The sequence below is a fragment of the Rhineura floridana genome, chromosome 8, assembly GCF_030035675.1.
Source record: "Rhineura floridana isolate rRhiFlo1 chromosome 8, rRhiFlo1.hap2, whole genome shotgun sequence".
NCBI lineage: Eukaryota > Metazoa > Chordata > Lepidosauria > Squamata > Rhineuridae > Rhineura > Rhineura floridana.
In genome coordinates this window covers 80,948,356-80,963,227 of record NC_084487.1, presented here as the reverse complement: position 1 = coordinate 80,963,227, position 14,872 = coordinate 80,948,356, and the positions used below count along the sequence as shown (strand labels likewise).

The 14,872-nt window shown below is 38.6% G+C and overlaps 1 protein-coding gene across 2 annotated transcripts in view; it reads right to left on the bottom strand.

Annotated features, from left to right (window-relative positions):
- Positions 1 to 14,872, bottom strand: part of NELL2 (neural EGFL like 2) — a 228,732-nt gene that overhangs the window by 198,862 nt on the left and 14,998 nt on the right. For both annotated transcript variants that reach the window (XM_061637833.1, XM_061637835.1), the window contains exon 3: positions 3,805 to 3,955. In XM_061637833.1, coding sequence (XP_061493817.1) covers positions 3,805 to 3,955 — 151 coding nt within the window. The remainder of the gene's footprint in view (positions 1 to 3,804; positions 3,956 to 14,872) is intronic.

Sequence of the window (14,872 nt, the reverse complement as noted above, 5' to 3'; positions counted from 1 at the left end):
GCATCCAGCCCGAGTGAAGAGTTTTTTTAAAAAAATTAATAAATAATTCATTTATTTACTGTTCACAGCCCCATCTGGATTACTTTGTGGCCCCCTGGGGGTCTATAGGGGGCTCTATAAAATCAAAGGCCTAATGGGTGGATTGGAACAACAGGTGAAACAAATAGTAAATCTAAGACAAATGGGGTGAAAGGTACCAGCTAGAAGTTGCCAGATCCATAAGACATGAATCTGCTCCTAATTCCATGGTGACAAAAGGTGATACAGCACCTTGAAGGCCACCTGATTTATAGTGGAAGGAATTTTCATAGTAATCAACCTGCATGGTAATAGCACCTTTCCTGGGTACGTGCCGCTCACTTGATTGGCTGGTCAGAGACACCATCAATCAGAACCCACTTGGTTCATAACCACTATATTGCCAACTTTCCTTTGTCTTTCATCATCTATCTGACCATCCAAGATTCTACATTACTCATGAGGTGACCATAAGCCCATGTGTGTGAGTAACTGCTTAGTGTAGATATACTGGAAATCATTATTTTCTGTCACGTGCTATTCTATATTTCCCCTTTTGCTCTCTTAAACTTATTCTTAATAAACTCTCTTTGAAATTGGCTGCTGGAGTTTGATGTGAATTTGTGGCTGCACACAAGGTATTGTGTTCACTCCATTGTGCCTAGATTCCTTGGACACATGTTGTGCATTCATTCATTCATGTGTAGGGAGAATTGGGAGAAACCAAGCTTCCTGCTTCCTGGAGGAGGAGAAGTGCAACTTGGATGCTTCCTCAATTTCCTAATTAATATTAATCACTCATAGTCTTGAGAATTTCTCTTGTCCCAAGGCCAGGGGGAAAATTAAGGACTGGTGGCAACATATCTCCTACTAGGAGGAAGGGCAGGATATAGATATAGATATTGATATTATTGTTGTTGTTGTTGTTGTTATTGTTATTATTGTTGTTGTTATTATTATTATATGGGAGCCACTTCTGTTCCCAGGCAGGGAGTGAGTGAGCTCTGAGGGTCGCTGCTACAACTTTTACCTTTGTACAAGAAGGCTTACATTCCAGCTGAACAAAAGTCAGATTTCTACACACCCACACACATCTGTCTATCCTCCATCCACACAAGCAAGATAATTTCCACAAAAGCAAAAGCACTCAAGGAGGGCACAGAGAAGGGCTTGTGATGGGTATAGCCTATTTGAGAGCTCTGAGAGCCAGACACAGAGGCCTGGAGGGCCATATTTGACCCTGGGGCTCCTTCTATACAGATATATTCACTAAGCTCAGTGACACTTACTAACTTTTGGGTAGACATGCATGTAGTCAGACCAATTATACACCTAAACCTCTACAGGAGTGCATTCTGAATAGTTAATTTATTTATTTGAGGGATTGAACTGAGGAATTTAAGCTTCCCTTCAATAAAATGTCCAAGGTGTGCCACTAAAGCCCAAAATATTACTATACTGTGATCTTCTTGCTGGCTTTATAATAGCCCCAGCTATGTTGGATGTGATATGTTGTGTTGCCAACAGACAAGAAAATTCAAGAGATTCCAGAGGCAATGAGCACTCAAGTGGAAACAATTTTCACAATGCTTTATTTGAGATATAGTATTTGATGATAGGCAAGGCAAACACATAAACACATAAATGAGTGCAGTTGTTATCTTACGTCTCCTTTCTGTTCTCTGGGAGCCCTATATAAGAGAAATCCCAGGTGGCCACCTGCTTACACAGCACTGCACTGATGGTCTGTGTTGAAGCCCCCTGAGCAGGCATTAGGGACCCTTATTTATACCCAAATGAGCCCCTGGACTTGGGTGCAAGTTTGTACCTGTGACTTTAACTAGCTATACCTGTGGGAATGTGTTTTTTTAATTTGGGTCTCATGCTTCTGCCTTTGCTTATCAATTTGGTTGGTCAGTGTCCTTGCTTTGTAGCAGCCTGATTCATTGCAGCTGCCTTTGAAGACCAAGTTCCCAGGGCTCAGCAGTGTGTGAAAACATTCTTCCTAATGATCTGCTGGCATCCACTATCTATTTTTACCAATTAAGAACCTCTCTTACCTCATCTGTGTTATATAAACAAAGCTTCTTGGACTTCTTGTATTCTACATAGGACGGGTGAGAAAGAAACCAACAAGCCCACCTGGCTGGGTTGTAGGGGCACGAGACAGGAGTATGGGACAGGGGAATAGAGCATGCCACACTATGCCTCCTCGTACATTGAGATGTCTTGTGATCATTTCCCATACACATGTCTTTCTAGCTTACTGCTGCTCTATAACTGCATTATCTGCAAGATGCTAAAAAGTTATTAAATATGATATTCACCTGTGTTGAGAAACTTAACACATCTTCAAGTATCTGCTTATGTCAGCATATACAATTAAAGTTTTATCCTAATCAACGATCAATTTTAAATCACTAAAAATCTTACAAGAGAGCATTATAGGTACAATAACTCCTATTGTCAACTGCACTATTTTCTCTCATTGTTGTACAAGTTATTCTTGTTTTGTATTCTGTTCTACCCAAAACCAATAAAAACATTATTTAAAAAAAAAGAGCAGCATTTTAAAAGGTCTTGATGTATTATTTGCTTTTTATTCCTGATTGCCTCTTGAATTTCTGCTGTCAATCTAAGGAGGTCCTGAGACATTTGACACATATTAATTTTAAATGAGCATCTTAATCCTTGTGTGATACAATATATAGTTGTTTAACAGCAATACCTTGAAAAAGCATGCAGTCTCCTTTCTATAGTTAGATTGTTTAACTATTGTTAAAATCCCCTGTGGTCTATGCTAGAAACAATGAAAAAGTGTTGCTATTGCAGTATAATGGCTCAGCTGTCAATCATATGCTATTTTGTGGCTGCAAAACACATTTGTTTCAATAAGTAACACTATAGGACTTTGAAGTTTGAGTTGTAAATTCATATAATTTCAAGGATCATTGTTGACAATTCTTTGCTGGGGCCATATGTTGACTGTTTCAGCAGCTGTGGCAGATGTATAACAGTCTTGATAACACCTCTTTTACCTGTGACAGTAATTCTTTTGTCATATCATGAACAAATTGTTCTCAAATGGCCTTGGGTCTTATAGTTTAGCTTCTTCAACCTAAATGCATTCTTGCTAAGTTGCTTTGCTATTTATTATTATAGATTTTTTTCCATAACCTTGAAGAATATTCTCTGTGTGAAAGTAAGAAAGCAAATAGTTAAAAGGCACACAGCTAAGCCAACAGATGTGAAACAATATAGGTCTGTTGGAGGCAATGAAGTTAGGCTGATTTATGTGAGATGAGGATGAGATCCACAATAGTATAACAGGTAAATGATAGAAAACCCTTTTCTGACCTTAGCAGGGGGAGACTTTTAAATAGAGGCAGCTGTTGATGTATCTTAGCTATCTATTCTTTGATCTTAACTTGTGAATTTCTGTCCATTTACATTATCCACAGTTACATGCACCATAACAATTTCCAAATACTGTTGTATATATCCTGTCAGCTAATGTCCCTATCATTAATATGGTTTCACCATTACTGGAAGTGAAACCAATGTGCTTCAGCAGAATATTCTTCTACATAGATATGCATAGTACCACAGCCTAAGGCAGCAATCCTATATACACTACCTGGAGTAAGTCCCAATGAACTCAGTTGGGGCTTACTTCTGAGTAGAAATATGTTAGGTTATACTGTTAGTTAATCTCAGGTTTCTCTTTCTGATTCATGTTAACCTTTTTTAATTTTATTTATTGTAAATATAGGTATATGCACCTACCTGTGATCTAAGTGATGAACAGAAAAAATAACACCTGAATTTAAGCGAGTTTGTTTGAGTGACACCAAAATTGTGAATTCGTGAGTATTTCTTAGCTTCTGAAAAAAGAGTTCAGCTTTCTCTGGAGTTGCTTTTACACTTCTCGAAGTACCTAAAAAGAAGCAAAAAAAAAAAAAAAAGAGACTATTTAGCCAAACATATTTGATATATCAGTAGTACCCTGGGCATGGAGACAAATATTTACTTTATTAAACTTTGAAATAACAGGTTGTATCCAACAATGTTACTCAGGTGACAGTAAGGCTTCCATCAGAAGACTGAGGAGGAAAGGATTTGCCAGCTATTCTCAAAAAAACTTAAGAAGAGCCAGCTGGATCACGACTGAGTCATCTAGTCCAGCATCCTGTTCTCACAACGGCTAACCAGATCCCTATGGGAAGCCCGAAAGCAGGACCTAAGCACAAAAATACTCTCTCCTCCTGTGATTTCCAGCAACTGGTATTCAGAAGCATACTGCCTCCAACTGTGGAAGTAGAACAGAGCCCTTCTCCCACTCCCCTTCAGTCTTGGCACTCCTCAAATATACTCCAGAGGGTTGGGGAACCCTCCAGAGTAGATTTAGGGGGGTGTATTAGGGGTGCAGGGGGAAGAGAAGCACTGGAATTAATTTCCCTCATCTTCCTCTGATGAAAGTCTTAACGTCACCTGAGCAATGCTATTGGATGCAGCCCAATGACTACTCAACTAATAGTTCAATCCTACAAAGCTGTCAACAAAGTTCTATCCCACTATATGCTTTTAGTGTGGAATCACATAGTCTAGCGTTTATACTTAACAATGAAATGCTATCATGTCCATTAAACTCTCTAAATACTTACATAGATGTATATTGTTAAAATCTGAACATAAAATTGTACTGTTTAGGAGAACCAATCCTTCCTAGACATCACCAAAGATGGATTTAGTTCACTGAGGACATTTAAGCATTTCATTTTTGAAACAATATCACATTAAAATTGCTTGTTAAAAAAACATTTAATACTTTTTATACCCTTACTGCTTTGGATCAGATGGTTCTTTGAATGTAGACATCTTGTCATTTGATGGAAGTGTTTAATAAATTACAAAGCAGCTCAAATGCAATTACTTCACAGTTTTCTTTCTCTCCTTTTTAGTCATGGCATAATAAGAGAATAGGGTATCACATGTTTGTATTCTGTATGATGGTTTAGATATACACAAACATTCTGGGACAGTATAAACAATTTATTCCCTAAATATAGCAAGGGCAGAAAGAAAAACACACATGGAAAAATGTCTTTCATCTCAAGGCTTAACACACTGCAAACCTCTACAAAACATAATCGTACTTGATAATTTACAAGGGATGAAGAATAAAACCAAAATTCTAATCAAATGCCTGAAATGTTAAAATAACATAATATTTCTAATAAGCACTAGGGTCTACAAATATTTAAGGGATGTTATGATTTTACAGTTGTAATTTAAGAATGTTGGATAAAATCATAATTTTAAATTATGCTGTACATAAACATCAACCATGAAGAAAAGTCAGTTTAGAAATACTGTAAATAAATAAGATTGCCAGCATCTCTATGTGAGAACATAAATTCTGATTGTGAGGGTGCATTAATATTACAACTGTTTTTACAGTATGTACGAGAACTGTATGAGGATTATAGGTTTAACCTTCAACTAATAATTTCTATATCCCAGATGCATATTTTGTACAGTAACTCAGAGGCCAGGAATTCTGTAATTTTGTCATTTAGAATATTGTCACTGACACCTAAGCCTAATGTCAACACCCAGCAAACAACTGCCAGGGCCCCAACATCCTGTCAGGACCAACTGCTAATGCCTACTCTGGCCTCTGTTTATGTTTAGTTGCTGTTTAAATTTTCAACAATGCTCCTAACATAATTTTCCTTTGGGTCACTGAAAAAAAAATTGATTAAATCTGACCATCCAGCACTGCTCAGAGCACTGATGCCTCTACCCCTGGGTAAACCCACCAGGGCCCACTGATGGAACGAGGCCACCAGAGAGCACTTTGCTCAGAGCCATTTCAAAACTGTAGTTGGGCCTGCTGGCACCACAGTATGCACCCAGATGTGCATGGGTTTTTTCTTCCATTTGGGTTACAAGTTACTCAAGCCCATGTTACACCAATATAATTTATGCTGATAGGATGTGCCTGGGGATGTTTGACCAGCTTGTGATACAGCTTAAGGGTCAGGGTTCAGTCAAAGTGCATTTGCACATGATAACTTGGTAACAAATTGATGGTCACCTTCACTAACCATGGCATCCTTCTGGAGGTGGGGGTTGGGGGCACTGTACTTCAGTGGTTTTGCTCCTATCTCCAGGGATGTTTCCAGAAAGTAGTTATGGGAGGCTTCTGTTCAACACCATGGACGCTTTCCTGTGGTGTCCCACAAGGTTCCATCTTATCCCCCATGCTATTTAACATCTATATGAAGCCACTGGGGGCGGTCATCAGGAATTTTGGAGTGAAGTGTCAGATGACACTCAGCTCTACCTCTCTGTTCCATCTGAATCAGGAGAGGTGATTGAGAAGTGTCTGGAGGCAGTCATGGGCTGGATGTGGGGCAACAAACTGAAACTGAAACACCTGAGACAAAGGTGTTTTGTGTTCCAAGTTCTTTAATCTAGGAAATGGGAGGACAGACTGTTCTGGATGGGGTTGCACTCCCCTGGAAGGAGCAGGTTCATAGATGGCCTGAGAGGCTAGAAGGGCCTATTTCCAGCTATGACTGGTTCACCAGCTACCACTCCTTTTGGACTAGGTTTGCCAGGTCTCTGGTTTTTGCCCACTCTGGATTTTTGGGGTCCTCTCCAGGTCTCCAGGTGAGTCACCTGGATCTCTGGACTCTTAGCTTTCATTTTAAGAAAATTAAGTTTCTAGGTGGTCAGGTTCAAGATATACACCAAAATGTCAGTCCTCCCCATAACTTCTGTGAAGTGAGCTTGCAGCTGCCTGCTCTAACCCCAGCCTTTCAGGTTTGTAGTCAATATGTGAAGTCAGGGTTGTGATTGACAAGGAATTTGTTGATCTCCAGGCAATAGCTAGAACTTATTGCAACCTATTGTGTTTTTTTCCTGCTTATCTGAAAATCTCATAAACTGAGTAAGTTTATAGCTTTCAGCAGTAAAAGCCTCTTTCTCTCTTGTGTGCAGGAGATCTAAATGTCATGACAATGTGTGATGCTTTTCTAATTATGAGTCAAACAAGTTCAAATTTTCCTGGGCTGTTGAAGAGGGTGCTGTTTTGAAAACCTTCCCAATATGAAGCTTTAATCCTATACTCACTTTTCTGGGAGTAAAGCTGCAATCCTAATTCCACACACCGGGAGGAAACCTCATTGAATTCAATAGGACTTACTTTGGAGTAGACATGGTTAGGATTGTGCTGTAAATTAATGGACTCTTGAGTGTTATAGCAAAGGATTGTGTTTGTGTTGCACATCTTTCTCTCCCCCTCCAATCCTATTTTTAAAGCAATTAAGCAGGGCTTACTTAGGTGTCACTGCTTTTATTATGTAGGAAACTAATACTGATTTCATTAAAAAAAAATGTTCTACAATGACCAACTGGTTTTGACAGAAAACTATTATATGGGGTATATGTATTTTACATCTCCAGTGCGTGTGTGCATGCGGAGTCTTTCCAACATCCCTGTGAGGTAGGGTTGCCAATTGGAAACCAAGGCAGCTCACAACAAGAAATAAATCCATTTAAAATCCAATAACTATAAAAACAAGTATAAGACAGTTACAAAACAGCTTAAAGTGGCATGATTCCGAGTTTTGGTTTGGGTGAATGAAGTTCCTTATCAGTTGAGGTTGCAGTTCTGTGCATGCTTCGATTTGAATAAGCCCCATTGAATACACTGGGACTTGCTTCTGAGTAAACATGCATAGGATTGCACTATAAATATCTTTACAGATTGTGTAAATAATAAACATATTTGACAGTCATGCTTATACAAATATTTCTTCATACTAAATGTAAATGGACTGCCTTCAAGTCGATTCCGACTTATGGCAATCCTATGAATAGGGTTTTTGTGGTAAGAGGTATTCAGAGGTGGTTTACCATTGCCTTCCTCTGAGGCTGAAAGGCAGTGACTAGCCTAAGGTCACCCAGTGCGTTTCATGGCTGTGTAGGGATTAGAATCCTGGTCTCCCAGGTCATAGTCCAACACTCTAACTACTACACCACAGTGGCATCAAAATGACATCCAATTGTATCCAAACATAGATGAAAACCTGCTCCTTGATTTCACACCATGGGTTGTACATTATTATTTCCTCTACATGTTAAGTGTGCTCTTCTTCCTTGGGGTGGTCATGATTCTGGTCTGTGGTTTTCATCCTGAAGGGCAGATTAAAGTTTATAGCTCATTTCAGGTTTGTTTTCAGTTCTTTCTATAAGTGTCCAGCAGTGTCTTTTGTATCCAATACAATTTTATGGGGAATTTATTTTCCTCATTACAAAAATAGTTATGATTTTATGACTTTGATTAATGCTGACCTATCTAAACCATATCTGCTAGTTTGGGTGGGTTAGAATGTTCCAAATTCTCTGAATTAATATCCCTTGCGTTGAGGGAGGTTGTAATTTGAGCATTGCATTCCTATGAGCTAAGTCCATCGTTCTATTGGTTGAAACAACAGCCACAGCTGTGACAATTTCCAAAGTTTAAAAATCTTAAAATATCCCCTGGTTTTTCAGAAGTGTTACTCAGCAGTTTTCATCTAACATGTAACATAACTAATGGACAGACACAGTGTTGGAACAGGTCAGCCAATTTAGCCTAGTAAATGAGGATGAAATAGGATATGGTTGATTCTATAAAAGATGTCAGAGGGGTGAACACAAAATAAGCTTGAAATTATTTAACATTAAAATCCAATGGATGCAAACATTAATAGTTGCAAACTACCCACTAGTAAATCTAAGATGACAATCAGGTGGTTTAAAACTATTAGATAATGTAGAATTCTGGAAGAAGATCCCTGAAACAATTGCAAGAGCAGAGGGTATTGCTTTCAAAACAATCATTTTCAAAAATAGATATATTTTGATTCTGATACTGCAGTTAGATTACATTAGTGTAAAATCTCAAGGACTAATTAATCACCACATCTGAAGTCTGAAAATGATTTTATTCCAGGACAGACTGGTACTTATATGACATTTGGTCCTGTTGGTCACTTCTAGGTTGTGACAAATAACCCCCTAAATCCTCTGTCCCTTTCAGAATCTCTTCACCACCAGATAGTAGTGGGCAAAGCACATACATCAGGAATAGGGATCCTCTGCCACTTGGGCCTAATTAGGTCTGCCAGACTTCTTCATTTGGCTCACAAGGTTATTTTGGCCAAGCCATGCCCAGCTGCCCTACACCTGACATTATATATGTCATGTGTGAGACACATAAAGATGTAGCTCTTGGCTGGGCTCCCCCTGGAAGGAAGGGCAGAATAAAAATTTAATAAATAATAATAATAGCTGGGCCACATGGTTTGCAAGCACCACTATCACCTGATTGTCTGTGTGAGCAAAATAGGTCACCTGACATCATTGTGACATCAGGCAATTGACAGATGGGCAAGATCGCTGCCTCCATGACATGTTAGATATGCAGCACAATCCTGTACTCAGAAGTAAGCCCTATTGAGTTCAGCAGAGCTTACGACCAAGTCAGTGTGTTTTAGACTGCTGAAATCCTAACCCCACACACCTGTGAGTTGGCCCCATTGAATTCAATGGGATTTACTTCTGAGTAGATGTGATTAGGATTGCACTGTTGGGTGAAATCCTAAATTCACTCACTAGGGAGTAAATTCCACTGAACTTAGTGAGATTTACATCTGAATGAACATACACAGAATTATACTGCATGAATGATGTGTATTAAAACTTTCGGAGAGACTCTTAAGCAAAATATATGACTGCATTAAGAAGTAGTACCAAGGAAGCAATCAAGTCATACCAAAAGTTCATGTTGGTAGAAATGAACCAAGAAATAATGAAGGCTTATATTTCAGTAATGATTGAACCTTGCAATTAGCATGCTCCCAATGCTAATTGTAACAGACACAATGTAACGTTCTCCAGCTCAAAAGCCAATTTAATTTGGAGAGAGATAGCAACCTTCTATGATGGAGAAAGGGATGAAGAAAGCAATTCTCTGACAAGGTCAGTTAATCAGAGCTTGGAAAAGTTACTTTTTTGAACTACAACTCCCATCAGCCCAGTCCAGCGGCCATGCTGGCTGGGGCTGATGGAAGTTGTAGTTCAAAAAAGTAACTTTTCCAAGCTTTGGTCAGTTTGATCTACATTTAGAAAGGGATCTTTTTAAAGTAACTTCTCCAAAATATGATGTGATCTCTTAAGTCCACCTCCATCCAGACCTAAAAGGATTTTATTATCATTTCCCATAAATTATTATTGAACTAACTAACTTTTACCTATCTAAACTATTGTTATTTATCCTAGCTTCTGGTGTTTTTCTCATGCAAACTACATCCTTTTTGTCTGACTCTTCCCTGAAGAATACTGAAAAATTATCCAGGTAAACTTCAGATGGGTGCAAGTGAAGAAGCAATGAACAAAAGTTCAAGAAAATGTCTCTGTATCTATAATTGAGATACATAACCAATTTTTTTTTATTCTGGCTGTCCTTGAACTGTCAGAGTAATTTTTTAAATGTTCTATCCACTGTGTTCAGCAAATTGTTAGTGCAAGTTAATTTTGACACTTGCCTTCTAAAGTAATATTTCATGAATTAATAACAACATTTCCAGCCTATGCAGCTTCCTAAAAATGAAGTTTTTTAAAATATTTGAAATATTTTGAAGGTATTAATTCTAGAAAACTGTTATTAAAATGTTCATTAATCTGAGATTCTCATGTAATCGACATAAGGAATTTCTATTGTGCAAAGCTTAAATTTGATCCTAAATAAGAAAAAGATTTCTAACACACAAGATCACTCAAGATGAAAGAGAGCTTATTAGCTTATTATTGTTAGGATTCATAGTTTAGAACAGGGATGTGGAACCTGTGCCTCTCCAGATGTTTGACTCCAACTTACATCAGCCACAGTCAGCATAGCCAGCTGTCAGGGTGATGACAACATGTGGAAGGCCACAGGTTCCCCCTCCCTGGTTTAGAGCAAAGATAAGATCCAACTTCTAGGAGACTATATGATTTAGCCTGATTTGTTTATCGACTGTCAAATGAGACCTACTGAAGAGCCCAGGATTCATGAGAAATGGGGGTTAAGGCTTGTTGCTGTGTAGGTGAAGGGAAGAGATTGTTGCAGTAGCAGAAACTGATTTCATGGCTCAGTACCCAGGCACAGATCCAGAGCCCTGTCAGAGAAGCATATTAGTTCCAAGACTCGTGAAGACATTGTCCCTGGGATATCACAGATATCAGTCATGAGAAAACATACTCCAAAAAAATCCCCATTAGAGAAGCAGAATCATCCAAGGGCTCAGCCCCAGCCATCTGCAACCCCTGGGATTGCTTCCTTTCCAGTTGCCTTCAGAATATCTGCAGCACCCAGCATTCACTGCCTTCACTGCCATACAACACCAAGTGTCCCAAGACAAGCATTGCCAGATTGCACATTAGAATGAGACTGCCTTATTTCTAAGCTAACCTTTCCCAAAAAGGCTGAATATTTCAGAGCTCAATAGGCATGTTACCGCAACACTTTATACTATTTGTCTATTGGTCACTGTAATAAGGAATAAAATAGTGGGGATTTTTAATCTTTGATTCACCACAGTGAACCAGAGTTTGGAAAATCTGCAGCAGCAAAGATTCCTGGGAAACAGCCTCTCTGTGACCTCTGGACAGAGCTGGGAAAAGTTACTTTTTTGAACTACAACTCCCATCACCCCAATCCAGTGCCCATGCTGGCTGGGGCTGATGGGAGCTGTAGTTCAAAACAGCAACTTTTCCAAGCTCTGCCTCTGAGCAGCTACATATCTTGACAGCCTGAGGGTATAGACTTCCTGACTCCTATGAAAATTTAGGGATTGTTGCACAGAAAGAATCAGATGCTCATTTCAAACAAAGTAACAGTTTGCATGAGGTTTATGATAATCTTAACCTTTAGGAGGAGACAGGATAATGATTATCTGAAACATCAGAAATTTACAGCAGAAAGACTGCAGCTATTATTTGGGAATTTATTGGGGAATGGTTTCTAGAAAAAACCAGATTCCTTGACCAGTAATTCTAAATTCTTTCATTGTTCTTATCTGTCACATCCACATCTTCCTGGTCAGGTTTACATTGCGGGTCAGTTCAGTTAGAAAAGGTATAAAACATGAGGGGTTTGAAGGGGTCAGCAGTTCCTCTTCTGGAGGGCTCCAACATCTGCCTTACTTACAAATGCTCCCCAGCATCATTGGAACAAACACAGAGCTTCAGAGTTAAGGATTTGAGTGAGATATTTCAAATCTAATGCTGGTTACATGAGGGCGGAGTCTGGCTCATTGGGCTAGATATGAAAGTCTCTCTCTCAGCCTTAGACTCACAGCAACACTTCAGAAAAGGCATACACAACTTCTGGGTCTCTTTCTTTCCTTTTTTTCTCTGTGTGGCTGAACTGAACTCTGAAAGTGTCCATAAGGTATCTTTGCTTTAGTCTATCCAGCACTACAAAATGCATGAATGACTAATAGTTAGATGCTGTTCAAATATTAACCGTAATTGTACACTGCAATATTTTTCCTTAATTCTTCTCTTAATAAAACCACTTTATTTTACTTTCTCTGTGTGTGTCATTGGGTTAAGGGGAGATTTATACACATTTTAGGAGTGATGTGCGGATAACTCTAGCAAACAGTCTTGCTACCCTCACAATTGGGGAACTTGCATTTCTAGTGAACTATGCTCATGAGGAAGTTCAAGGTCCATTCATAACAACTCAACCCAGCCCAGCCCAGCCCCCTATCCATGGTCCTAATACCTAGCATCCTAAATTCCTAATGTGAACTGTTAGCTTATTCCTGCTTTTTACTTACTGATAGATGAATTCAGCTATTTCTGGAACTGAAAGTAGTCTCTGTACCCATACTCCATCACTGGGTATTCTCTGTAGGACCCAGCCTTGAATGATACAATGGCTTCCTCGGTATGAGGCTAATATAGTTCCACCCATAACTGCTTCCCAAAATTCCTTCAAAGCCCTGATATAAACTTGAAGCCACTAGCTTGGCATCCCTAGATACAGAATATGCTTTACAGATAGCTTATCCTTGGGGGTGGGGGGAAAATCAGTGCTCCCAGGAACGCTTGCTTTAATTATATGCAAATGAAGCTTTTTATTTTTTTAAAAAAAACAAAGACAGGATTAATTTATTTACAAATATCGGTTATTAATTACACAAATGTTGGTCATTAATAGGAATAGGTAACATCAAAAGTGAATCAAGTCTTCTGTCTGTTTACATCTGGCTTTCACAACTCCCATATTGGTGGGCTGCTTCAATAAAAAAACCTGGAGATTATTTAAAACTCATTAAGGTTTCCCCAAATATAAGAACAATATTACTACTGCTCTTGCTGCGCCCAGCCAAATAGACTCCCAGACTCCTACAGCAGCCTATGAAAGTCTTCCAAAGCAAACTGCTCCTAGGAGAAAGCTGTTGCAGCAGGTGAGCAGAGAGAACACAGTAATAAGGTGTCACCTTCTCATTTTCCATACTACTTTTGGCCACTTAGCTGAGAGAAAGAGGCTATATTGCACCTCTGTCACTTAAGCAAAGCCAGGCTTTACCAGGACCTGGCTCTGAAAAATAATATGCTTCTTAAATGAATTATATTTTGTAATCTCACAAGTGAATAACCACAGCCTGCTCCTACACTTCTACAAATATGAAATACTACATCCCAGAGCAGAGAGTAGCTTCCTGTTACATCTCATTCAAACCAGATTACCACAAGGGTATATGTGATATAAAGGCTCAACATAGGGTAATATTACACCCACCTACAGTCTTCCAAATGTCATTTAAATTCCATTATACTCCAATCAATATGCCAATGTGGTACCCAAGGTATTAAAAGAGACTGGAAACTCCCAAGTATTGAAAAAGTATTGTGCTGATGCCCTAATCCTAAACAAGTATAAGAAAATTAATGCTCTTCATTTCAAAGGAACTTATTTCAATGCCACTAGCCATGCTTAAAATCTCAGCCAATGAAACATTCAAGACATTTTATTGGGAAAATGTTATGCTGGCATCCTTGTCCTAAAATCAGTTACTTCATTCCAATTTCATTTAGTGGAAATAAGTATGCATAGGATCATATACTAAGAAATATGTACCCCCAAAAAAGGCTTTTTTGACAACACTTCCTCAAACAAATTTGAGTCTGTATTCATATAATCAGCTTCTACGTGTTTGGGCTATAAATCAATTCAATGTGTAGATTTGTTGAACAATCACAATTCAATTTCAGCCACTTGTGAACAGCTGGGACCTTTAGACACCACAGTCTTGGGAATTTTGATAAAAGAAACTTTAATCTCTGCAAGCATGCCAGAAGTGTCAGAATCATGATGCAGCAATAAATTAATAATGTTTCATTGCATTGGCTGGGAAGAGAGCTTAGTTCTTTACAACCTCAGAAAAGAGGAGTGCATATCTGGCAAAGATATTCACTTTTTACTGTTTAAAATATGGTTTCCACCCTCAGCTACTTTTCAGTAAATGAGAGAGAAGAAAAAGCCAATCAACATCCAGAATCTCTATAAATATGTTCTCCAAGGCAACAATGTGCTACTCCTCTGGCAATGGCTGTGATGAGAACAGATCTAATGGCACCTAATGAAGCACTTCTATTACAAAGATAGATAACATTATTGTGATTCTGCAAAAGGGCAATTCTATTTTTAAACATATGTTTTCATACAGATTAGTATAAGAAACACCAGATTATGACAGGATGTGAGAGATGTAAAGTATAACAAAATGCAATAGACAATGGGGCT